General features: G+C 42.2%; 1 protein-coding gene across 2 annotated transcripts in view; it reads left to right on the top strand.

Annotated features, from left to right (window-relative positions):
- Positions 1-26,461, top strand: part of lima1a (LIM domain and actin binding 1a) — a 65,120-nt gene extending 38,659 nt beyond the window's left edge. The window contains exons 5-11 of one of the 2 annotated variants that reach the window (XM_034172027.1): positions 16,713-16,770; positions 18,176-18,270; positions 21,026-21,091; positions 21,207-21,258; positions 22,666-22,730; positions 22,800-22,933; positions 24,830-26,461. In XM_034172027.1, the coding sequence (XP_034027918.1) occupies positions 16,713-16,770; positions 18,176-18,270; positions 21,026-21,091; positions 21,207-21,258; positions 22,666-22,730; positions 22,800-22,933; positions 24,830-25,835 (1,476 nt within the window). In that variant the 3' untranslated portion in view covers positions 25,836-26,461. Of the gene's footprint in view, positions 1-16,712; positions 16,771-18,175; positions 18,271-21,025; positions 21,092-21,206; positions 21,259-22,662; positions 22,731-22,799; positions 22,934-24,829 lie in introns of both variants that reach the window. The other variant, XM_034172026.1, reaches the window with a different exon arrangement.
- Positions 26,462-26,693: the final 232 nt, after the last annotated feature.

The following is a 26,693-nucleotide window of genomic DNA, read 5'->3' as shown; positions in this document are numbered from 1 at the left end:
CAATATTAGCCAACAGTGAACAACAGACATTGTGCTGCAATCAAATCAATTTTATTTATATAGCGCCAAATCACAACAAACAGTTGCCCCAAGGCGCTTCATATTGCAAGGCAAAGCCATACAATAATTACAGAAAAACCCCAACTGTCAAAACGACCCCCTGTGAGCAAGCACTTGGCGACAGTGGGAAGGAAAAACTCCCTTTTAACAGGAAGAAACCTCCAGCAGAACCAGGCTCAGGGAGGGGCAGTCTTCTGCTGGGACTGGTTGGGGCTGAGGGAGAGAACCAGGAAAGACATGCTGTGGAGGGGAGCAGAGATCAGTCACTAATGATTAAATGCAGAGTGGTGCATACAGAGCAAAAAGAGAAAGAAACACTCAGTGCATCATGGGAACCTCCCAGCAGTCTAAGTCTATAGCAGCATAACTAAAGGATGGTTCAGGGTCACCTGATCCAGCCCTAACTATAAGCTTTAGCAAAAAGGAAAGTTTTAAGCCTAATCTTAAAAGTAGAGAGGGTGTCTGTCTCCCTGATCCGAATTGGGAGCTGGTTCCACAGGAGAGGAGCCTGAAAGCTGAAGGCTCTGCCTCCCATTCTACTCTTAAAAACCCTAGGAATTACAAGTAAGCCTGCAGTCTGAGAGCGAAGCGCTCTATTGGGGTGATAGGGTACTATGAGGTCCCTAAGATAAGATGGGACCTGATTATTCAAAACCTTATAAGTAAGAAGAAGAATTTTAAATTCTACTCTAGAATTAACAGGAAGCCAATGAAGAGAGGCCAATATGGGTGAGATATGCTCTCTCCTTCTAGTCCCTGTCAGTACTCTAGCTGCAGCATTTTGAATTAACTGAAGGCTTTTCAGGGAACTTTTAGAACAACCTGATAATAATGAATTACAGTAGTCCAGCCTAGAGGAAATAAATGCATGAATTAGTTTTTCAGCATCACTCTGAGACAAGACCTTTCTAATTTTAGAGATATTGTGCAAATGCAAAAAAGCAGTCCTACATATTTGTTTAATATGCACATTGAATGACATATCCTGATCAAAAATGACTCCAAGATTTCTCACAGTATTACTAGAGGTCAGGGTAATGCCATCCAGAGTAAGGATCTGGTTAGACACCATGTTTCTAAGATTTGTGGGGCCAAATACAATAACTTCAGTTTTATCTGAGTTTAAAAGCAGGAAATTAGAGGTCATCCATGTCTTTGTCTGTAAGACAATCCTGCAGTTTAGCTAATTGGTGTGTGTCCTCTGGCTTCATGGATAGATAAAGCTGAGTATCATCTGCGTAACAATGAAAATTTAAGCAATGCTGTCTAATACTGCCTAAGGGAAGCATGTATAAAGTGAATAAAATTGGTCCTAGCACAGAACCTTGTGGAACTCCATAATTAACCTTAATCTGTGAAGAAGATTCCCCATTTACATGAACAAATTGTAATCTATTAGATAAATATGATTCAAACCAGCGCAGTTCCTTTAATACCTATGGCATGTTCTAATCTCTGTAATATTTTATGGTCAACAGTATCAAAAGCAGCACTGAGTTCTAACAGAACAAGCACAGAGATGAGTCCACTGTCTGAGGCCATAAGATCATTTGTAACCTTCACTAATGCTGTTTCTGTACTATGATGAATTCTAAACCCTGACTGAAACTCTTCAAATAGACCATTCCTCTGCAGATGATCAGTTAGCTGTTCTACAACTACCCTTTCAAGAATTTTTGAGAGAAAAGGAAGGTTGGAGATTGGCCTATAATTAGCTAAGATAGCTGGGTCAAGTGATGGCTTTTTAAGTAATGGTTTAATTACTGCCACCTTAAAAGCCTGTGGTACATAGCCAACTAATAAAGACAGATTGATCATATTTAAGATCGAAGCATTAATTAATGGTAGGGCTTCCTTGAGCAGCCTGGTAGGAATGGGGTCTAATAGACATGTTGATGGTTTGGATGAAGTAACTAATGAAAATAACTGACAGAACAATCGGAGAGAGAGTCTAACCAAATACCGGCATCACTGAAAGCAGCCAAAGAGAATATGTCTTTGGGATGGTTATGAGTAATTTTTCTCTAATAGTTAAAATTTTATTAGCAAAGAAAGTCATGAAGTCATTACTAGTTAAAGGAATACTCGGCTCAATAGAGCTCTGACTCTGTCAGCCTGGCTACAGTGCTGAAAAGAAACCTGGGGTTGTTGTTTTCTTCAATTAGTGATGAGTAGTAAGATGTCCTAGCTTTACGGAGGGCTTTTTTATAGAACAGACTCTTTTTCCAGGCTAAGTGAAGATCTTCTAAATTAGTGAGACGCCATTTCCTCTCCAGCTTACGGGTTATCTGCTTTAAGCTGCGAGTTTGTGAGTTATACCACGGAGTCAGGCACTTCTGATTTAAGGCTCTCTTTTTCAGAGGAGCTACAGCATCCAAAGTTGTCCTCAATGACGGTATAAAACTATTGACGAGAATCTCTCACTCAGAGTTTAGGTAGCTACTCTGCCCTGTGTTGGTATATGGCATTGGAGAACATAAAGAAGGAATCATATCCTTAAACCTAGTTACAGCACTTTCTGAAAGACTTCTACTGTAATGAAACTTATTCCCCACTACTGGATAGTCCATCAGAGTAAATGTTATTAAGAAATGATCAGACAGAAGGGGTTTTTCAGGGAATACTGTTAAGTCTTCAATTTCCATACCATAAGTCAGAACAAGATCTAAGGTATGATTAAAGTGGTGGGTGGACTCATTTACACTTTGAGCAAAGCCAATCGAGTCTAACAATAGATTAAATGCAGTGTTGAGGCTGTCATTCTCAGCATCTGTGTGGATGTTAAAATCGCCCACTATAATTATCTTATCTGAGCTAAGCACTAAGTCAGACAAAAGGTCTGAAAATTCACAGAGAAACTCACAGTAACGACCAGGAGGACGATAGATAACAAAAAACTGGTTTTTGGGACTTCCAATTTGGATGGACAAGACTAAGACAAGCTTTCAAATGAATTAAAGCTCTGTCTGGGTTTTTGATTAATTAATAAGCTGGAGTGGAAGATTGCTGCTAAGCCTCGGCCCGTGCTACGAGCATTCTGGCAGTGTGACTCAGGGGTGTTGACTCATTTAAACTAACATATTCATCCTGCTGTAACCAGGTTTCTGTAAGGCAGAATAAATCAATATGTTGATCCATTATTATATAATTGACTAACAGGGACTTAGAAGAGAGAGACCTAATGTTTAATAGACCACATTTAACTGTTTTAGTCTGTGGTGCAGTTGAAGGTGCTATTTTTTTATTTTTTTTTATTTTTATGCTTAAATAGATTTTTGCTGGTTATTGGTGGTCTGGGAGCAGGCACCGTCTCTACAGGGATGGGGTAATGAGGGGATGGCGGGGGAGAGAAGCTGCAGAGAGGTGTGTAAGACTACAACTCTGCTTCCTGGTCCCAACCCTGGATAGTCACGGTTTGGAGGATTTAAGAAAATTGGCCAGATTTCTAGAAATGAGAGCTGCTCCATCCAAAGTGGGATGGATGCCGTCTCTCCTAACAAGACCAGGTTTTCCCCAGAAGCTTTGCCAATTATCTATGAAGTCCACCTCATTTTTTGGACACCACCCAGACAGCCAGCAATTCAAGGAGAACATGCGGCTAAACATGTCACTCCTGGTCCGATTGGGGAGGGGCCCAGAGAAAACTACAGAGTCCGACATTGTTTTTGCAAAGTTACACACCGATTCAATGTTAATTTTAGTGACTGCCAATTGGCGTAACCGGGTGTCATTACTGCCGACATGAATTACAATCTTACCAAATTTACGCTTAGCCTTAGCCAGCAGTTTCAAATTTCCTTCAATGTCGCCTGCTCTGGCCCCCGGAAGACAATTGACTATGGTTGCTGCTGTCGCTAACTTCACATTTCTCCAAACAGAGTCGCCAATAACCAGAGTTTGATCCTCGATGGGTGTGTCGCCGAGTGGGGAAAAACCGTTAGAGATGTTAACGGGTTGGCAGTGTACACGGGGCTTCTGTTTAGGACTACGCTTCCTCCTCAGTCACCCAGTCGGCCTGCTTTCCCGGCTGCTCAGGATCTGCAGGGAGGGAACTAACGGCGGCTAAGCTACCTTGGTCCGCACCGACTACAGGGGCCTGGCTAGCTGTAGGATTTCCCAAGGTGCGGAGCCAAGTCTCCAATTCGCCCAGCCTGACCTCCAAAGCTACGAATAAGCTACACTTATTACAAGTACCATTACTGCTAAAGGAGGCAGAGGAATAACTAAACATTTCACACCCAGAGCAGAAAAGTGCGGGAGAGACAGGAGAAGCCGCCATGCTAAACCGGCTAAGAGCTAGTAGCTGCGCTAAGCTAGCGGATTCCTAAAAACACACAAAGTGAATGTGTAAATAATTTAGAGGTGATTCAGCAGAAGGAGTGCTTTAGTTAAGGCACGTGAAGATTACACTGTGAAACAAATCTTTATCTAGTTAACTAGATCAATCTAACTGCGCAGATTAAACAGGTAACAGATACAGCAAAACAGAATCTGTCAGCTGGAAAAACCACACCTAAAGTATAATTAAATGTGTGTAAATCGACAGGAAAGCAGAAAAATACTAAGGTGATCGCCGGCCGCTACTTCTAAGCTTCACTAGCAGAAGCCGGATTTAGATAAAGTTGAGGCAGAGACCTGTTACATTACTAATAAAAATTAATTAAAAAGATAGGAAGCATAGTTCCATGCTAGTATGTTAGCCACATGAGAGGGAGAATAAATGCATCTTACTCTTGACATGAATGTCTCTACAGAATCAGACTTTTATCTCCAAAGGGAAATCATTCCACAAAACAAGTGCTCAATAAGAGAAGGCTTTGTTGCCCACAGACTGTTTATTCACCATACGGCCACAAAGTAGTCCTGCCCCCTGAGAACGCAGAGTCTGGGCCAGTACGTAGGGTTTAATTAGGTCAGAAAGTAGGGAGGTGCTAGTCCGTGAATTTTGTAGGTTAATAGTAGAACCGAACCTTAAAATCTGACCTCAGACGAAAAGCCAGTGACATCAGCATTTTGAACCAATTGGAGACCACTACTGCTGGACTGTGATAAACCAGAAAATAGAACAATGCAGTGGTCAGGTCTAGAAGAGACAAATGCATGAATCAGGGTCTCTGCATCACCCATAGACAGGATGGGACAAATATTCAGTATATTTCACTGATGGAAGAAAGCAGTTCTTGTAATATCTCTGGTCCTACATTGTCCTTTGACCTCCACATTAAAGTTCACCCCTTGGTTCCTCACTTTCAGTGTGAAGTATGATACATGAACCTAGGTTAAGCGTTAGCTGGTCAAATTGATGCCGATGTCTCACTGGGCCAAGAACCATCATTTCGGTGTTGCCTAAGTTTAACAGTAAGAAATTTCTGGACATCCAGTTTTTCACTGACGCAAGGCAATCCTCTAATTTTATGTGGATGAGATTACCAGCATTTATTGACATGTAGAGATGAGTATCATCAGCATAGCAATGAAAGGTAATCCCAAAACATTCTGGACTTGCACGCCATTCCAACTCATTATAGAAACTGTATAATTTATTACCACCCTTGAAAAAATGTCAGCTACCAGCTAGAGTCCGTGGATCCCCACAGGCAACACGCTAGTATGTGGGTGATTCTTTAACTACGGGCACTATTGGCCTTGTAAATGTAATTTCTACCACACCATTGCCTTACAATATAAAGCGCCTTGGGGCAACTGTTTGTTTGGGTGGTTTCTATGGAGATAAACAGTGACAGAGCACATGTATATAGCGCCAAATCACAATCTTTCATGCAAACTGTTTAAAGGGACATTAGTGTTGTGGTGGAAATTACGGCAATAGTGTGGGACAACTACATTTTGTTTAAAAAAAAATCACAACAGTTGTATGACATTGAATACCCCAATTATGTTTTGATTATTTTACTGATATTCAGAGATATTTTAAAACATTAGAAAAAACGTTTGTTTACCATTCATTTTTATCATTGAAGATCAAAAGTCTGGGTGTGGGACAAGCACAAAACAGCAATATTTGCATATGATGCTGAAAAAAGGTGAAAGTCATCATAGACTACTAGAACAAATTTCTTAACACACTTTCATTGTAAAGATAACTATAACAGTGTGAAATTTCCCCTTTTTTTCTGTTTTTCATACAATATGATCAAAGGACATAAGTGCCCGTAGTCTAAGAATCACCCATTTACATTCTTGAGGGTGTTTTTTGATTTCAGACTTCGGCAATGATACGTCTACCTCCTCCAGAGTGGCTTTTCTTCACCAAGGAAAGAATTCAGCCATCATCCACTTAGTTGTCTCTGAGGTCATCCAGGTCTTTTGTTGATGCCTCACAAACCAGTGCATTCCTTGTTAAGTTGGCAGTTTAGTGTCTAAGTTTGTTTTTATTATGGTTTTTGTTTTTCACTTGCATCAGCACTTATGTGGACCTCAACTCAAGACTTCTAGTTAGCACCTTTTTTTTTTTTCCAAAAGCCATATGGATTTGAATCACGTGTGATTGCGTCAGACAAGCTTGAACCCTCGTGCACATGCGTGAGTTTTTCCACGCCTGTCAGTTGCGTCATTCGCCTGTGAGCAGGCTTTGAGTGAGGAGTGGTCCAGCCCCATCGTCGTTGTTTCATTGTCAGGAAATGGCGGAATGATTTGGGCTTTTTTTTTCCATCAGAATTGTTTCAGAAACTGTTAGAGACTGGCAGCTGGAAACCATTAGAAAAATTTATCTGGCTTTCGGTGAAAATGTTACAGGCTTGGTAGAGAATGAGTGTTACTGTGGCTTTAAGGACGGCCCCCAGTGGCTGTGGGGCGCGCCGCGCTCCGAAGCCGCCATCGACGGGCTGAACGACCATTTCATTTCTAAACGGATGGCTGTCTGGATCCGTGACCATCATGTGCCATTTCTCTGGTTATCACAAGAGCTGGACATCAACCATTTTCCGGCAGATTTCACTTTTTTTTTTATGACTTAACTTTTATTATTTTCTAATATCAATAATGAACAAACAACGCACCACAAATATCATATTCGGCCCTTGACAAGTAACTTCCAGTGATTTACAAAAACATTTAACACACCAACAAAATTTAGATAGAAATAATGCATAACTAAAATGGTCTATGAATATAATATACCAATATGCACATCTGTATAAATAGTGGTAAACAGCAACAAAAAAAAAAGGGAAGGGGGTACCAAACAAATCCAAACATACAGTTTCAACTATGCCAAGCCAATCTGAGCATACAATGTTAGCTGTGTAAACCTATTCAAATGCCTAGAGTATTTGAGCTGGAAAATGTCGTTAAATGAATATAGGCCAGATAGGGGCCCCATTTGCAATCATAATCATCTGGTCTGTTCAGTAGTCTGAAGGATAACCTCTAGAGAAGCTAGATGGCAGAGAGAAGTCTGCCAGTATGAGAAGGATGGGGCTAAAGGAGACTTCCACTCCTTTACTAATAATTTTCTCCCTAGCATAATCGCTGTTTGGGCCCACTGTGAGGGAAATGAAGGCAAAGCACTTATAATTGAGGGGTCCCCTAGAACATAAAGTCTATTATTAAAGGGAATGTCCTTGCCCAGGATCTTCTCCACTGCCCTATGAACTGCTGTCCAAAAGATCTGAACTTGTGGGCACTCCCACATCATATGTAGCAGTGTACCGTTATCCCCCTTGCACTTCCAACATTTATGATTATCTGCTAAGCCCACTTTGTATAACCTAAGAGGGGTCCAGTACATCCTATGTAATATTTTGAATTGGACTAAACGAGTCCTCAGCTCTCTTGATATTTTCTTCCCATTTCTAAGTATCCCCTCCCATTCAGCTTGTAAGAAAGTACAATTTAAGTCCTTCTCCCATGCCTGCTTAGTGGATGTCAAAGAGGTATCCGATTCCATTAGCAACATCTTGTAAAAATTGGAATCTGCATGACCGTGCCTAATTATTTTCCTGAGGTCTTCTAAGAGGCTACAAATTGAGAAGGCTGACCCAGCAGACCCAAAAGTTTTTACTAATAGGTGTCGCATCTGCAAATATTTCCAGAAATCCTGTCTAGGCAAATTGAATTCCCCAGCCAGGGTTTCAAATGGCTTCAATATGCCATTGTCATATAGATCTCCCAACACTGACACACCTTTCAAAAACCAAGACTTCCAAAAAAAGGGAGCTTTGTTAATACAAAGTTTTGGATTGTACCACAGACCTGAGGTTTGATTGAGGTGTACATTAAAATTAAAAATCTGAGATATACTTTTCCACACTCTTTGAAGGTGCGACATGACAGGGTGCAGCCTGTTTTGAGGGGCAAGACTAGTAGACAAGCAATAAAATGGAGTGAATGGAGCAGAGACCTCCTTTTCAAGAACAAGCCAAGGAGGTGCTTTCTCTGGAGGCATAAACCAATGAGATAAATGCCTGAGAGAAAGCATAATAATAATACAGTAAGTTCGGGATTCCCAGTCCTCCACTATCCACCGGTCTCTGTAGTTTTTTCAAGTTAAGCCTGGGCTTTTTATAATTCCATATAAATTCTTTAGACAACCTGTCAAACTTTTTAAAATATGATGATTGAATATATACCGGTAAAGCCTGTAACGGTTAAATTTGGGAGTACAAACCATTTTAATAATGTTCACTTTACCCCACATTAGATACAATTGGTTCCAGCGTTCTATGTCCACCTTCATACTGTCAAGTAGCGGATCAAAATTAATTTTTATAAGGTTAGATAATTGTGGGGGAAATGTAATACCTAGATATTTTAAACCTTTTTCGGGCCAAGAAAACGTACCAGGGGAAAAAAATGTTTTGGGGCAGTAAACAGTGAGTGGAAGGGCCTCTGACTTTGTCCAGTTGACCTTATACCCTGAGATATCTGAAAATGTATTGATTAGAGAGAACAGCGCAGGAAGGGAATTTTGAGGATCAGATACAAATAAAAGGATATCGTCTGCATATAGCATTAGCTTATGACAGCTTTGGCCAATAGAAATACCCGGAATTTTAGCTTCTCCTCGTATAGCTACCGCCAGCGGTTCCAGGGCTATTGCAAAAAGAAGGGGAGACAGGGGGTCCCCCTGTCTTGTGCCCCTTCCTAATTTAAACGATGGACCAAGTATGCCATTTGTAAGGACCGATGCTGTTGGACATATATATATATATATATATATATATATATATATATATATATATATATATATATATATATATATATATATATATATATATATATATATATATATATATATATATATATATATATATATATATTAAATATTAAATATTTGAGCGTTAAAAACAAGTACTGCCATTCGACTCTATCGAATGCTTTTTCAGCATCCAATGAAATGGCTGCAATAGGGTCCTGACGATCTTGAACTGCCCACATAATGTCCAGCAGCCTTCTAACATTATCAACTAAGCATCGGGAGTGTATAAAACCCACCTGATCAGGATGGATCAGGTGAGTTATGACATGATCTAATCGATTGGCCAAGATTTTAGATAGTATTTTGCTGTCGTAATAGGTCGATAATTGCGGCAATCTGAGGGGTCTTTGTCCTTCTTTAAAATGAGTTATAATAGCTTCAGATAGCGATGGTGGGAGCATTTGTTTTTGGAATGATTCATTATAAACCTCTAGAAGCATTGGAGCCAATTCTTCCGGGAAAGATTTATAAAATTCGGCCGTAAACCCATCTCGGCCCGGCGCTTTACTGGAAGGGAGGTGTTTAATTACTGCAATTATTTCTGCTACCGTAATTGGTGCTTCTAGGTCCTGGGTTACTTGGGGAAGGTTTAAGCTCTGCAAAAACCTGCTAATATCTTCCTCTGAAGCCTGTGACTCCGAACTATAGAGCTGAGTATAAAAGTCTGTAAAAGTAGCATTAATTTTTTGAGGTTCTGTATGGAGTAGCCCATTTGTGTCCTTAATAGCAGAGATAGCACTCATGGCCTCTCTTTGCTTGATATATCTCACCAGTAACCTTCCTGCCTTGTCCCCCTCCTCAAAAAATTTGTCTTGCCCGAAAAAGACTAAATTCAGCCTTCTGTGACATTATTGTATTATATTCATATTTTAGTTTAGTTAGTTTGACCAGGTTGATAGACGAGGAGTCATTTTAAAAAATTTGCTCAGTAATCAATTTTTTTCTCCAAATTGGCAAGCTGTTTCATATTTTCTTTCTTTCTGACAGAAGCCTGTTGAATAATATTGCCCCTCAAAAAGGCCTTCAGTGCCTCCCAAGCCACTCCCGCTGAAGGGGCAGAAGGAATATTTGTCTCCTTGTACAAATTAATTTGTGATTTAAGAAAATTTATAAAAGCGTCCTCTATTAACAGACTAGAATTTAATCTCCACCTGGGGGTTCTAGTAATAGCATTAAACGCGATCAAGGAGAGATAAACTGGACTATGATCTGATATTATATTACCAATACTGCTATTAACAACAGCTGGCATTAAAGATTGGGATATTAAAAAGAAATCTATTCGCGAAAAGGAAACATGAGGGGAGGAATAAAAGGTATAGTCCCTGCCCATTGGATTTTGTAACCGCCACACATCTACTAGGGCGCAGGCATCAGACATTGCTTTGAGTGATTGATTTCTTCTTGTTGTGCGAGTAAGACATTTGCTTCGGTCTAATGTTCCATCCATCACCTCGTTATAATCCCCTGCCAACAAAACAGGATAGTCCCCCAGATCTGAAATCTTTTTTTCCAGCTGGCCAAAAAAAGACAGGTCATCAGTGTTGGGAGCATAAATATTAGCTAAGATAATATTTGTGCCTTGAATTTCACACAGCATAATTAACATCCTGCCCGCCTCATCTACACTCTGTTTCAGGCATTTAAATTGTAAATTCCTATTAATTAACGTTGCTACACCTCTACTTTTGCTGGTTCCGCTACTTGTGCCAACAAAACCCACCCATCCAAAACGGAGCCTCTGAGATTCTTGTCGAGATAAATGTGTCTCCTGGATAAAGACAATATCGCACTTTTTAGATTTAATAAAAGATAAAATTTTCCTTTTCTTTATGACATTATTGAGACCCCTAACATTCCAGCTCATTAAACTTAAATTATTAGGTGTCATTGATCAGATGGACAAGCAATAAGTGGTGCTGTGAATAAAACTGTATTGGTAGCAAATAAAAAATAAAGACAAAAATAAAACAAGACTTAAAAAAGAAAAACCCACCCCAACAAAAAACAACCCCCCCTCTCCCTCCAGAACTTCCCTTATCAAAGTCCGCGAACATACACTTAACTAACGCTGCCCAAGGCATCCCAGCCCCTCCCCCCACATATGTGTGAGTTGGTAACAGGTTATCTAACAAAATATTATACATCCCAACCTATAGTAACTTTGGCTACAACAAAGAGCATTATATTTATCAGAATAACAATTGACAAACAACCCTCCCAAAAAAAAACCATTTTCTCACCTCTAGAAGCCCTCATCCCGTCAAAATAACAAGCCTTAATGGCAGAAGTGCCCATCAAAAAGTCAGTCTACACAGTAGTGTGTCTTCACAGAATCCGTGTGTCACCGCGAGCTGGGAATACCTCAGTCAAATGAATGGATAAACGACATGGCCTTCTTATGGTCTTCGAAACGCCTGGGTCCCTGCGCCGTCTTCACAACGAGCATAGCTGGGTAGATCAATGCAAAACGAATGTTCTTGTCGTGCAGGAGCTTCTTGCAGTCCTTGAACTTCGCCCGTTTTTCATTCAGCATCTTGGAATAATCCGGGAAGACCATAATGTGTTGTCCTCCCCAAGTTACCCTCCCCTTCCTTTGTGCAGCTTCAACGATGCGTTCCCGATCCTGAAGTCTCAGAAATCTGGCTATTATCGCTCTGGAGCGAGTGGGCTGCTCACCATTCTGGCTTCTGGGCATAGCTCCAAGTCTGTATGCTCTTTCCACTTCCAAACCCTTGACAAAGCTGATATCAAATAGCGACGGAATAATCCCCTCCAGGAAAGAGACCGCGTCGTTGTTCTCACAGGACTCCGGGAAGCCAACGAAACGTAGATTACATCTGCGTTCGCGATTTTCGACCTCATCCAGCTTCTCCCTGAGTACCTCGACCTCCCTGCTGGTAGCCGGGGGATTAGTCTCCAGCCTCTCCTGTGCGTCCTCCAGAAATCCCAGGCGACTCTCCACGTTGCTAATACGGTTACCAATGTCAGTGAGCTTCCTCTCTGTAGCACTTGTTGTAACACAAATCTCCTCAAGTTTCTTATCATGACTGTCCGACTTCTCCAGTATGAGTGCAGCGAGTTTAGCGAGCTCCCGTGCTACCTCACCAGGGACGCCGGGAGACTCCAGCGCGTATACCTCCTCCACCACAGAGCTTGGTGGAGAAAGGAGAGGCCTTTGATTAGCATTAGCTTGACTCGCGCCGGCAAACTCGGAGCTTTTACCGCTCCCGATTCCCGCAGTCATAGTCAGTTTAGTTGCACTTCTCATATTGTTTGGCATGTTAGCAACAAAATGAGAGTATTACTGCGTAGTTATGATCGCTCCTTGAGCTAAAATATAAAATAAGGTGCGGAGGGGACACCGGTCGTTCTCAAGCAGCCATATTTGCCAAGCGCGTCACGTGACCCCCCAGATTTCACTTTTAACAAGAGATTTTGTCATGGAAAGCCGAGCGGAGGCTTCGCGTGTCACGATGGATTCGCTACTGGAGCGAGACAACACCACCTCCGTTTTGGTCTCACAGGACAGCTTTGAGATGGCGTTCACACAGCTATCGGTGGTTTTTCCATCAAGTGATTATCCGAGAAATTGTGGATGTGCTTGGACATGCCAGAACATGTCCCATGAGGCTTCATCACGGCTTTGCGCCATGCGGCACCGCCGCGATGCGCGGAATTCCTCTGCACGTCTGTCTCAATGTGCCGAAAAAGTGCTGATGTCCCGGATAAAACACAGCATCCAGTTTGGAAATGAACGGCACATTCCACTGTTACAGGAGTTTCTGTCATGGAAAGAGGAGCGGAGGCTTCGCGCGTCGCGGCAGTGCCGCATAGCGCAAAGCAACACCGTGATGAAGCCTCACGGGACATGTTCTGGCATGTCCAGGCACATCCACAATTTCTCGGATAATCACTCGATGGAAAAACCGACAGCTGTCTGAATGCCTGCTCACAGGCGAAAGACACAACCGACAGGCATGGAAAAACTCACGCATGCGCACGAGGATTCAAGCTTGTCTGACGCAATCAAAAAAAATAATAATTTGAAAAAAATAAGGTCGGATACTTTTCTAATAGACCTCGTACATTATTTGAAGTGACTCGGTAATATCACAGAATATAAAAATGATAAACTCCCACCTCATGAAGCTGCCCCTGAACACTTTTCACATTCCACATGCCAGAAAGTGTGCTTGTTCTTGCTATGATCATGGCCTCCATCATCCATAATTGGAAGAAGTTGAGATTCACCAGGACTCTTTCCAGAGCTGGAGGCTGGTCTAAACTGAGCGATAGGGGACAAGGGCCTTAGTCAGAGAGGTGACTAAGAACCCAATGGTCACTGTCAGCACTCCAGCATTCATCTGTGGAAAGAGAACCTTCCAGAAGAACATCTCTGCAGCAATCTACCAGTCAGGCCTGTATGGTAAAGTGGCCAGAAGGAAGCCAGTCCTTAGCAAAAGGCACATGGCAGCCCACCTGGAGTTTGCCAAAAGGAACCAGAAGGACTCTCAGACCATGAGAAACAAAATTCTCTGGTCTGATGAGACAAAGATTGAACTCTTTGGTGTGAATGTCAGGTGTCATGTTTGGAGGAAACCATGGTGGTGGCACCATCATGCTGTGGGGATGTTTTTCAGTGGCAGGAACTAGGAGACTAGTCAGGACTGAGGGAAAAGATGAATGCAGCAATGCACAGACATCCTGGATGAAAACCTACTCTAGAGCGCTCTTGACCTCATACTGGGAAGATGGTTCATCTTTCAGCAGGACAATGACCAGAAGCAGACAAGATATTAAAGAAGTGGCTCCAGGACAACTCTGTGAATGTCCTTGAGTGGCCCAGCCAGAGCCCTGACCTGAATCTGATTGAACATCTCTGGAGAGATCTGAAAAGTTTTTATTCTTAAAAAAATTTGCTAAAAAAAGAAACCTTTTCATGTTGTCATTATGGGGTGAAGCGTTGTGAATACCTTCCAGATTTAATATAGATTTTTCAACTCTGATCGTAGAATTGTCTGAAAAGTTAATGCAACATACTTGAGTGTAATGTGCTAAATTTAGTTGCAAATCTATCCATTGATTGCTGCGATATTGTGTTAGCAGTTGGACAGATGACACAAGTGAAAATGGTAATGAAGCCCCCTGGCATGTCGACGGTCTTGAGTTAAACTGAATGTGATGTACGTTACATGGTGATTACAAACACACTTTCCTCACCCAGTATCCAAGTGGTGCCTGTCTTCAGACTGCCATTTTGGATCCAGTGATATTCCATGTCTGGTTTTATTGAAAAGGATATACTTTTTTTTTTTTTTTTAAGTTCTCCAAACATTTTAAGCAACAGAAATTTGTGTAATTACTGAAATCAGCCACCCCTCCCATACCTCTACACCCCGGTAGCCTTGGTAACGGGGAACTTGCATGTCTTCCATGTGTGCACATCTGCTGTTTGAAAACAGGCAGTAACATGCAGTGTAAAACTAGGGTGTTCTACCTTTTTAAATTGAGTAACTATAAAGGAAGAGTGACCTTTTTTTTTTTTTTTTTTAAAGACAGAAGCAAATGGTCATGGATGACGGGTGCTGGAAAACCTTAAACGTCAGTGACTTCTTCAACACAAGCACTCTGCTTTTCCACTGCTTTTTGTGTTGTGAAATCAGCTGGACTTGCTGAAGCTTGCAGGGATCCTGAACCTGTCAGGACTGAATGTGCAGCTCAGGGTGACGCGCTGCAGCCTGATCAGGTGTACGAGCCAAGAACAACCCAGAACCAGAGGATGCCATTCGAGAGTACAGAGGTCATTTTACATTCCTTCTAAGAAAACTGCTGCAGCTCTGTGTCCAAAAAACAGATGCAGTTTTGGGCAAAAGTGCTACCTTAATGCTGTTATAAGATTAAAAAGATTAACGTCCAAAAGAAATGCTTTTTCCTTTAAATGGGAAAGAGCTGCTGCAAACACAATGTAATGATCAGGGTTCCTCCTGATGGCTGAGTGGGAGTGTCTGACTGACCCAAACTGTAGTTCAGTGACTTGGTGTTCCTCCACAGCAGTCTAACACAGTCTCTTTCATGCTTAAACTTAAGTATTTGGGTACAGAAGAGTTCCAGTTTGAGATCTAACATGAAACTGAAATATTAAATGCACAGCAGTTCTAATAACCTCATTAATGTTTAAACGTTACTCATTAAGCCTCTGAACTTTTTTTTTTGTGATATTATATCCATGAGTCAGTCGGGCATCACCCCTTAAAATCCATCATGCAAAATGTCTAAAATACGCTGGACTTCTGCTGATGTCCAGTCTCTGTTTCTGGCAGATGCAGCGCACGTTAAATGGGCCGTCAAAGTGTAAATATGTTCCAGCATTACGTGTGACCATAGGACCTTTGTAGCCGGGACGGCGGTGGGATCGAACCCGGATGGCTCGCACTAAAGACCAGAACTCTACCAGGTCAGCCAAAGGGGAATTCCCCATTAGCCAAGCTAGCGGGAACGTCTTTTCAATCAGGACCCGGGACCTTCATCCCGCTACACATGCGTGTAATAACTTGGCACCTGTGCTGTGTAATTATAAGGTTTAGAAAAATGCACTTTGAGTTGATTTAAAGCTCCAGCAGCAGTGCACCGTTGATACTAGCGGTGTGTGTCTGTGTAAATATCTATATAAACTTGATTTCTCTCACGGTACATTATTAAAGCGGAGTTGAGCACTCGTAGGCTGACTTACCGTTTATTATGATGAAGGGTTTTACACTGATGTGCCAGAGGGGGCGCTGTTGATCTAAGTAGATCGTTAGACAAAGTGACCCCTCGCTGCTGTCAAAATAGTTTTGGCTCTATGGCAGATTTTTTTTTTTGATATGTAGAGATAAAGGTGAAATGTGTTGACTGACCTTTTGTGTGACCTCAACTTGAAATGACTACATCCTCCTGTATAGATGAGGTGCTGACATCACTGAGTGGGAGGAGCTTCTGTTCACCACATTTTGGGGGGAAAAAACTTTTTACAGTAATTTTTCTGCAGTTATTTTAGCCTCATGCCGGGACTTTATGAAGACTTACTTTGACTTGAAGACTGACACTTTGAAGTGAAGCAGCCTCGATTCTTGTTGGGGGTTTTTGGAGTTCAGAGTGGAATCTGAGCACAGCAGAGAACTGATCAGTTTGTTTCCCGCCTGCTGAGGACAGACGGTCTGTCTGAGCTCATAAAGAGATTAAAGCCGGCTGGACTGAGAGCAGCCGCTCTGATTCTCACTTCCTGCTGTCTTTGTCTCTCCTCTTCCTGCTGGACACAGAGGCCTCGTCCCTTGCTGCCAGCGGCACTGTGCCCACTTTGTGCATGTCCACTCTGATCCATGTGGGGGGACTAATCATTTTTGTTGCCACATATATTTTCTGAATTTCTATTGGGTTTTTTGCTTTTCAGGTGTCCAGTGACAAAACAAGCAAAGGAAACGCTGCTACCATGGACCAGCTTTTAGGAGGTACACCTCTAAATCTCACCTTGTATACTGTGTGTGTGTGCATAAAGTTTCTGCTAAAATTATTACAATGAAAAGGCTTCCAAAAAAGTTCTCATGAGCCAACACAGTAATATTCTGTAAACTGTGTGTATCCTGACGAACCCTCCCTGACACCCCCTTCAGTTTTCTGAAGAGTTGATTTGCAGCTCAAATTGACCCATTCTGGAGCACGTCAGCTTGGCATTAATGAATTTGACCCCTAAATGGGCAAAGAGGTGGAGCATGTGCAAGACCCCCCCCCCCCCCCCCCCCCCCCCCCCCCCACACACACACACACACTTGAGTTCCCAAACAAGCAAAACCACAGATGGCAAGCCGTCTTTGGTTCACCTGACGAACACATTTGTGTCTCTGACTGAGGTTTTCGTTCAGTTTAACAAATATGAGCAAAAGCGCAGCAACTTTGTTGAAATAAAACTTGCAGTGTCCTAAATGGATGTTTACCCTGGAACAGTAGAGAAGCTTGAATCTTCGACTGGACTGGGTTGCTTGACGCAAGGACGTTTTGCTTCAAATCGCAGAAGCTTCCTCAGCTAAAATTCTTGCTCTGGTAGTCTGACTTCTGTCTTGACCCTGTCTTCTGTCATGGTTCTTCTCTACAAGAGTCAAGACAGAAGTCAGACTACCAGAGCAAGAATTTTAGCTGAGGAAGCTTCTGCGATTTGAAGCGAAACGTCCTTGCGTCAAGCAACCCAGTCCAGTCGAAGATTCAAGCTTCCCTACTGTGGAAACCACCTGGACAACTGAGTCTTCACAGAAACTTTCCTGGAACGGGATAAGCTGCCGTACATGTAAAAGTTGAGTCATACTGATGTTTCTTCGCCTGCTCCTGCAGCCTCGTTCACGGCTTCCTGACTTTGTGTTCTGTTCTGCACACGTGGGGGGAAAAAACTCTGACCTCCTCAGACGTGCTGCGATCAGCAGACAGGAAGAGCCGGGCTCTGGTTCCTGCCTACTCTGACCCGTGCACCCATCCACAGTCTGCACGATGACCTGTGACACCGTGCACATGCTGACCCAGGACGGGCAAAAACCAAACTCTGAAGAGAGACGGCTGCAGTTTAAAATGGAATTCAGCCTCTTCTACAGCATGTTGGGGCCCATTGTGTCATGCGTTCCTCACCAGTCACGCACATCTTCTGGGCTGTTTGTTTCGCAAGTATTGGAAAAGAAAACATGTTCTGTTGTGTAACTTTGACAGAGGAGGTTGAACACAGCAGTGTGAGGGCGGGTGTGTAATAAAATCCATTTTTTTACTTCATGTGAGGGCAACTGTGCTTATCTGAAACTGTAGGTATGAGTTTAGAACTTGGATAGTCAAATTCTGCGTCCTCACTGATATTGTGCATGTCTCTTCATGCGCTAGATGGAAGTCTTGCTGAGTCCACGCCTCTCAGGGACAGGATGGCGCTCTACAAAGCTGCAGTCTCCAAACAGGAAGTCGTCCCCGCCTCCGTGAGCGTGAGTGCACCCGTCAGTCGTCCTGTGAAGTCACTCTGGTTCTGTGAAAGCACAGAGATCCTGAAACAGCCCAGCTGAAGCTCTGAGGGCCTTCAGTCCTTTAGGTTCTCTGACCTGAAGGACAAATTTACTTGATTGCTGATGGTTACTATTGGTTACTGCTTTGTAGCACTAAAACATAGTGGATTACAGGAAGTGATCAACATGCTCACAGGGGTGTGAACAGTCTCACAGGCAGCTTTGAGGGTTAAAAAAAAAAAAAAAAAAACCAAACAAACCAAGCCTGAATGGGCAGAACTAGACTCTGTGTCAGATAATTCAGGGTCACAAATGTGACACTCTGATGAAAAATCATACGATACAGAAGAACTGATCAGCGTGTTTGAAATAAAAATGCCCTCCTATAAATGTGCACTTTTTATTTGGTACAGTTTAAAGGGGTCATATTGTTCAAAATTTCTGTTTTTGATTTACTGTTGAATCTTTTTTTTTTTTTTAAACCTTCTCAAAGTTGCACAATTATCCAGATTTATAAATCAGACAAGTTTGAAATGGCTCATTTTGGGAATCTGACATGTTGCAGAATGTCATATGAACCCCTGACTGACCTTTTGAGACACGCCCACAGTCTGTGGAAGAGCAACGGCGAGATGCCAACCATGTAGCATTTCTTAGAAGTGTCTGTGAAATAGTTACGGCTTCATGTCATTTTAAAAATGCACGTTGGCGACGAGCTATAAGCCCTCGAGATTGTTTCCACTCAAATGGATCACACTGACCTTTGGATTGTCCATGCAGCTGGAGTCTGTCATATTGATGACCTGAAGACTAACAGAACTACATTCCTTCATGTTTGCTCTACAGTAGTGTTAATTTTGTCACTTAAAAAAAAAAAAAAAAAAAAAAAAATTTAGTTTTTGTCAAATGTCCTTTTTCACCATTTTTATTTATGGTTTAGTCGATTAAGTCTGTTTTGGTCAAAAGAGAACTGTAAGTATTTGTCTCATTTCAGTTGAGACAGTTTAGTTTTTTGATTGTAAAAAACATTATTTCTGATTACCATTTCAGTCAGTACTGCGTTTCACACATCTGAAATAACAAATATCATATTACTCGAAAAAAAATACACGTTGAATTATTGAAGGTTTGTGGTGTTTTCGCCGATTGTTTTAAATTCACAAAGCTTCCCATCCGATATAATTGGACATCTGGACTTCTTGTAAATCATAGTGCTGTAGGGGTGCAGGTCTTTTGAAATTAAACACTCGTTAGATCTAATTATTGTATTTGCACATTCAGAATTGGCTGGAAATTTGTTAAAGTAAAATAAATAATTCAAGGCTTGTAATCTTTTTATCTATTGTAAGAGCCACAACTTGAGGCAGTTTAATTTAAATATGATGCCCATGTTAAAATCTAACATCTGATGGATATAACGATTGCTGCTGTGTTCAAAAAATCTATATATAGTCTTTAATCTGAGCCTCAGAGAGCTGATCAGACACTTTAACTGTGAGACAGAGTGGGAATTCCCCACTGTCAGATCAGTCAACATCAACACAGAAAAGAAATTATACTGTGTGAGCTACAGATGAATGGAAATAAAGTGGAGATGTGCAGGGATAGTTTATTTGGTTCCCTGTCAAACAGAATAAACAATGAAACAGAAAAACGTTAGCGGGAGCGTATGAGGCCGTAAGTGCTGTGGGCTCAGAGCATCACACTGAAGTTGAAAAAGAGGCGCGCTGCAGCCAATAGTGTGACATCCACAACTTTACACATGAGTTTATTGACAACAAATACTGAACACAGGGAGACAATCGGGCAGAGCCTGTTGAGAAGCTCTGCAGCTCTAGTTTAACCATAAAGGAAAGAAAAACAATAATAACAAACATATTTGAATGTGAACATGCCCAAATGTGCCCACGCTGAGTTCACCCGGAACAATTGCACAAACTATTGACTTGCCATGCAGCCGCCAATCACGCAGTCAAGTGTGTGTGTGTGTTCCACACAGCTGGCATAGCTCAGCGCAAGGTTGACAGGCAGACTCCTTACTGATCAGTCAGCTCCTGCTGAAATGTCCCTGTTGCCAGGAACCCCAGTGTGGTCTGCACCTGTGTGGTCACAGACAACCCCTGGCTCCTCACCGTATTGCACTGTAGAGCCTGCCGCAGTTCTGCACACAACTCCAGTAAGAGTGGCCTTGGTAATCAGAATCAGCTTATGAGCCAATTATTGTCATTTATTAATTGTTCATCAGCATGTCTCTGATGTGCACATCACTCTGACTTCATGTTTTCACACTGACATTTTCCCAGCGTCACCGCTACACTAGCTGTAGAAATGTGCCTATGCCAGCCATGAGCTTGGTGTGGGACGCTGCAAATTTCCAGTCATTTCACTTTTCTTGCATCTGAACGTTGGCGTGAAGACGGACGTACACCATGTTTTTGTGCGTACGCAACCTTTGTACATGAGGCCCCTGGTGATTCTGCTGCATCAGAAAATGATCAGGCCAATCACAGGTGAGCCAGCAGGTGGTGGGCGGGGCACCAGCAATGTTTCATTTGCTCCTGAATTTTGTTTAGTACAGCACTTTGAGTAACTTTTTTTTAACTTCTTGCTTAACTAGCTGTGACTCCTTACACCTGGTCAACACCAACACATAAACTACAAGTGACATTCTGAGGGCAGAAAAGGATGAACAGCTTAACATCCATCGAAGCTTAGTGTGTGTGTGTGTTCCTTTCAGGGTGAGCAACTGGACACCTACCACAGGAAGCAGAAGGAGAACGTTCCTCCCTTTACTTTGGATGCGGTGAGCACTGTGGCTCTATCACACCTGCTCATTTTTATTAGATCAGCATTCTGTGACATCACACAGAAAACATAACTGTGATAGCTTGACGTGCACAGATTGTTTGTCATTTCAGAGTCCAGAACCAGAAGAAAATTTCAGGAGAATGTTCAGCCCCGACACCGGCGGTAACTCGCTTTGAAGTCTGGTCTGCTTTTGTTTTTTTTTCCTCAGAGGGAGTTTTTCCTTACCACTGTTGCTCTGGGGGTTAGTAAGGTTAGATTTTACATGTGTGAAGCGCCTTGAGGCAACTCTGTTGTGATTTGGCGCTATATGAATGAAAATAAATTGAAAAAAAAAAGAAAGAAAATTGTCAGGTAGTATTATATTTTGTGGGTGTGGCATCCAGTCACGTTAAGTATCGTTATGTTGCTTCAACTTATGTGAAAGCTACTTCCTTTCTGCGTCCAGTGTTCAATGCCGAAAATCCATGAAAAAATTAAACGTTTAACTTTTGGCGTCCGTTTCTTGTTGCCCTTTGCATCCCTCACTGTATTGTGGCATTAGGCTGCATAAACTTGGCGCTAGGTTGCATGAACTTGGCGTTGTCATGATGCAACTAGAAGCAGGCCGGGTGTGAAATGGGCTTTAGCACACAGGCAAGATATCAAAGGAGTGGCTTCAGGACAACTCTGAATGTCCTTGAGTGGCAAAGCCAGAGCCCAGAACTCAACTGCAGTGATCTGAAAATGACTCTGCACCAAGCTTGCATCATATTCAACAAGACTGCTGAAGATGCATCAACAAAGTATTGTTTTTATTTTGAATAATTTGCAAAAAAAAAAAAAAAAAACTCTTGTAATTATGGGGTGTTTTGAGGACGAAAAAATAATTTCCGCCATTCTGGTATAAGGCTGTAACATAACAAAATTCGGGGTTTTTAATCACAAAAGATTTGTACCACCAATAAGCAAGGAAGGTGCCGGGTTCAAATCCCACCCCTGCCACATTTTTCCATGTAATGTGGAGTTGCGTCAGGAAGGGCATCTGGCATAAAACCTGTGCCACATTCATCATGCAGATCCACCTTGGATTTGCTGTGGCGACCCTGAGTGCAAACAAGGGAGTAGCCGAAGGGACTTATCTCATTATGTTCCTGGTTAACACTGTTGCTTCACAGCAAGGTCATGGGCTCGATTCCCACCTGTGGCCTTTGTGTGAAATTTGCGTGTTATCCCCGTGTTTATGTGGGCCTCCTCAGGGTGCTCTGGCTTCCTCCTACATCCAAAGGTTAGGTTGATTGGAAACTTTAAATTGTCCGTAGGTGTGCGTGCGGGTGTCTGTGTGTGTTTGTCTATATGCCCTATGACTGCTGGGATAGGCTCCAATCCCCCATGAACCTTAATTGGTGTAAGAGGGTACAGACGATGGATTACTGTACTTCTAATGCTTGGGTCAGTTTTCTAAAATTTGCTGCATCATGCTTTATTTTTCATGTGTGAAGTGACCTGGTCAGTTATTAGACATGGAAATGGCTCCCTCTGGTGTTGGGAGTGTGTCGCTACCTGACTGGCATTGTGTTTTTGATCCAGCAGAAACTGGCTCTGGGTCTCCAGCAGCATCCGGTTGCAAAGACTCTCCTCAAGCCAAGACTCCCAGGGTGAGTCGGCACACAGCAAGGCCTCGTGCACTCACGTGTCTAAATTTTAAAAATGTGAAAATACTGCAGAACTTCCAGCTGCCAGTGAGGGAGACCTGTGTGTCGTGTCTGAAGACTGTTTATCCTCTGGAGAGGCTGGTGGCCAACCAGCACACTTACCACAGCACTTGTTTCCGCTGCTCGCACTGCAACACCAAGCTGAGGTGAGGACACGAAGACCGGCGCCACACTGCTGACGTCCTGCTGTCTGAATGTGTACTTCACACCATCTAGATCCTTCCAAACCACTTGACAGACCTCCAATATCAGCATCAACACAACCATTTGAAAGTGGAGGCGGTTAATACAGAGAATACAACACTCACCCCATTAAAAAAAAAAAAAAACTCCCATACAAGCAATGAGCTCGAACTGTGACCTTTTAGCCAGTTTTTCTCCTCACCCCTTGTCCTTGGCTGACCATCAGTCATTACACAAAGTTTAAACCAAATTATTATTACCAAGTTATTTTATTTATGCATACAGGTGGAGCGACTTGCAGGAGAAAACGTGATCCTGTTCTGCAGCGTGTGCGTATAAATATTTTGTGAAACGGACACAAGTGTAACTCAGAAATCCCAGAGATCAGTTTTAACAGACAGACATTGATCTGGATCCTGAAGGCAACACGTTCACAATAATGTGCTTATGGAGGTCTGATTTGTTGGATTTTATTCAAGATTGAAAAAACCTTGATTTTCTAAATGAGATTTTTTTGAGTTTTGAGACTGATTTTTCTGCTTTATAGCAGGAAATCCATTTTTACTCTTAATGCTGAAAATTAAAAGGCCTCAACTTTTTTCTTTTAATCTACAAAAAATGTTTACTATTTAATTTTCACAAAACCACCGATGCTTAAATAACCTTTACCAAAAAGTAGTTTTTAGTTTATTCAATAAAATCTCAAATTTCCTTTGTGTGTTTAATAGTATACTTCTTGAGACTGAATTAGTCCACTTTCTACTTTATAGAAGTATACTTTAAGTACACTAAGTGAGAAGTTTTAGTACACTAGTTTTTAACGTGCAAGTGAACTTAAAGGTAGTAGTTATATACTTGTTATCCATTTTATTTTTCTCTAGGAAAATACACTTAAAGGGACTTTAGTATTTATTTAATATTATTTTCAGTCTGATTGGGATTTCAATCAAGGACCTTCTGCTCATATGGAAAAAAACAAACAAAAAAAAGTGACAAATAAGTGATATGCATCTTTTAAAATTTTTTTCCGTGTTCTGCTATCAGTGCTCAAAGTGCTCAAGCATGTCCATCGGGGAGGGGTGGAGGTTATCTGTGAGTAAAAGCAAAGTATACCTTATAATTTAAATATACCTCTTAAGTAGATAATGAGTAAATAGCTTATTTTTATTTAGGAATAAGGTTGTACTGCTGGTAAATGTGGATGAACTTTTGGTAGGGAAAGCTGTACAACTGCATTATTTTGTAATAACTTTTAATTAAATGGTCACATACACAAATCTACAGCAATAACATCATTTAGATTGTCCAATAAAATTGAAGACATTGTTGAATTATGTCTCACTGTGTACAGTTGCATACAAACAGCAGCAGGTTGTAGATTTGTTTTTCTTTTCCTCTGCATCTGAGACGTTTTCACCAGCACATGGTGGTTTTTGTTTTGTGTCCAGGGTTACTCAAAAATAAACTGAATTTCATTAAACCTGTTAAAGAGGGGCACGGGGCAACAATAAACCTCTTGCCTTGTTTTGTGGATCTAGATCCACTGGCTGATCTGAGAAAAACATGCTCATGATAGTTGACACTGTGGGATGGAACATTTTCATCAGCTGTTCATAAAATAACACTTAAATGTTAATTACACACGATCATACACAAGGTTAGAATGTTTGGCTTTATGGCTGTAGCACCTCAGAACTTGTACTCTACAGTCCCACAGGACAAACGAACGGACATTTAAACCAGCCTGTTCCAGGTTGGGCCCAAAGTTTGCACCAACAACCAGCTGCAGGTGAAAATATGGCCTTCTTGGCAGAGGAAATGATTTTGTCTTAACCATGATGTCTCCCTCTCCTGGTCAGCTTGGCAAACTACGCCTCCCTCCACAACAGTGTCTACTGCAAGCCCCATTTCTGCCAACTCTTCAAGTCCAAGGGGAACTACGATGAGGGCTTTGGCCACCGGCCCCACAAGGAGCTGTGGGAGACATCGCCCCAGTCAGACACTCACACGCAGCCAAAGAGCCAGAGTCCGGCCCCTGCCTCAGACCTGGACAGCCCCAGTGTGGAGGAGTCCCCGCTGGCTAAAGTCACCGTCCTGACTGCCACGATGGAGGCTCTGCATCAAGAAACACCAGAGAAGGCTGAGAGACCCACTGAGACCCGCAGGCTGAAGATCTCCTGGCCACCACAAGTTGAGCTGGAGGACATGAACAGTCAGATGAGAGCTGCCATGAGTCCAACTGCAGAGGAAGAGCTCACCAGTGTGCCGGTCAGAGCCAAGTGGCCCCCAGAAGAGGAGTCACTATACTCTCCTCCAGAACAGGACAGCGAGCTCTCCTCTCTCCGCCAGAGCTCCTCCCTGAAGGAGCGCAGCATGGCCTTCACGCTCACTGGGCAACCCAGCATAAGTGGTACTCCTGAGGCCAGACAAAAGAGCCCGCCCACTCCAGCTGATTGGCAGGTTGAAGGCAGTCAGCCTGGTCCTGATGCCGGCAGGATGGGACTGCAGGGCGGCCAGTCTTCAGACAGCCACACACCCACTGAAGACAGCTGTGTAGACATACACACCAGCTCAGGAGACGAAGAGGAGATGAAGCCCGAAGAGCATGATGACTTCCAGCTTGCCAAAGGAGGTCTGGCAGGAGAGGCTGAGGAGCAGATGGAGGAGCAGCAGGAGGAGATGCCAACAAAGCCCACAGCCATCTCCTCTCCTAAGGACGCCAGCCAATCATCTCAGGATGTGGGGTTCTGGGACAGCGAGGAAGTTGACGATAAGGAGGAGCAAGAGCAGGAGGTGCTGACTGTGGAGGAGATGATCAAACAGAACCGCTGTTATGAGGATGATGAGGAGGAAGAGGATGCGTAAAGTGGACATGTTCCTCTCCGCTGCTGTCTGTGTGTGAACTCTACTGAACTCTTTACTTGTGCCTCTTTGAACACTTGGCAACCTTTTTTAAAAAGCGTATCTTACACTTTAGATTTTAAAACCATTTTTAAATGTCCAGTATTTAAACTTTTCATGTACGTTTAAGACTGAAAAATCACAATTTGGATGCATTTGTCTTGTTTTTTTTTTTTCTATTTTGATGGCTAGACTAAAACTGTTACAACCAGGCGTGCACATATCTGCCACGCTTCTAAGCTAAATGTGCAGCGGAACATGCAAGGCGTCACTTACTGTACTTTTAGTGTGCACCAGTTATGTGCATGCCTGTTATTTTGAGATGTGGGGAAAGGCGGAGATGTGTAAAAACTGTACCGCTAATGTAGCACTCATCACTAAATGCACCAAAAAGCAAATGCTGGAAAATGGTTGTCTGAAAAGTCTGATTTTGACACTTTTTGTTGTTGCGAATAGTTTTGTATGTATAAAATTCAGTGAATTCTCTCATTTTATACTCTGTTAAGACTGGATGATGTGAAAAATGCTGTAATGTGTAATCATGGGACCAAACATTGTGGATTGTTACTTTTCCAATAAAATACTTAAAGCAATCATGGTTGTTTTTAAGAAGCATGACAACTTTCTTGTGACTTATCATCATGCATAAACTGAACAAGGTGATTACAGTGCAAATGAACAAACTCTTCCATGTCCTCTGGAATATCATTCAACAATGTGATTTTTTTTTTTTAATCTATTTCAAAGTGTGTGTCTGTGTGTGTATAAACAGTCAAGCTTCATAAGTGACTTTAATACCTGAATTCAGTTGTGGTTTAAATA

This window comes from Thalassophryne amazonica, chromosome 6 (genome assembly GCF_902500255.1).
Source record: "Thalassophryne amazonica chromosome 6, fThaAma1.1, whole genome shotgun sequence".
NCBI lineage: Eukaryota > Metazoa > Chordata > Actinopteri > Batrachoidiformes > Batrachoididae > Thalassophryne > Thalassophryne amazonica.
The sequence above is the reverse complement of the archived record's forward strand: the minus strand, read 5'-3'. Positions and strand labels throughout refer to the sequence as shown.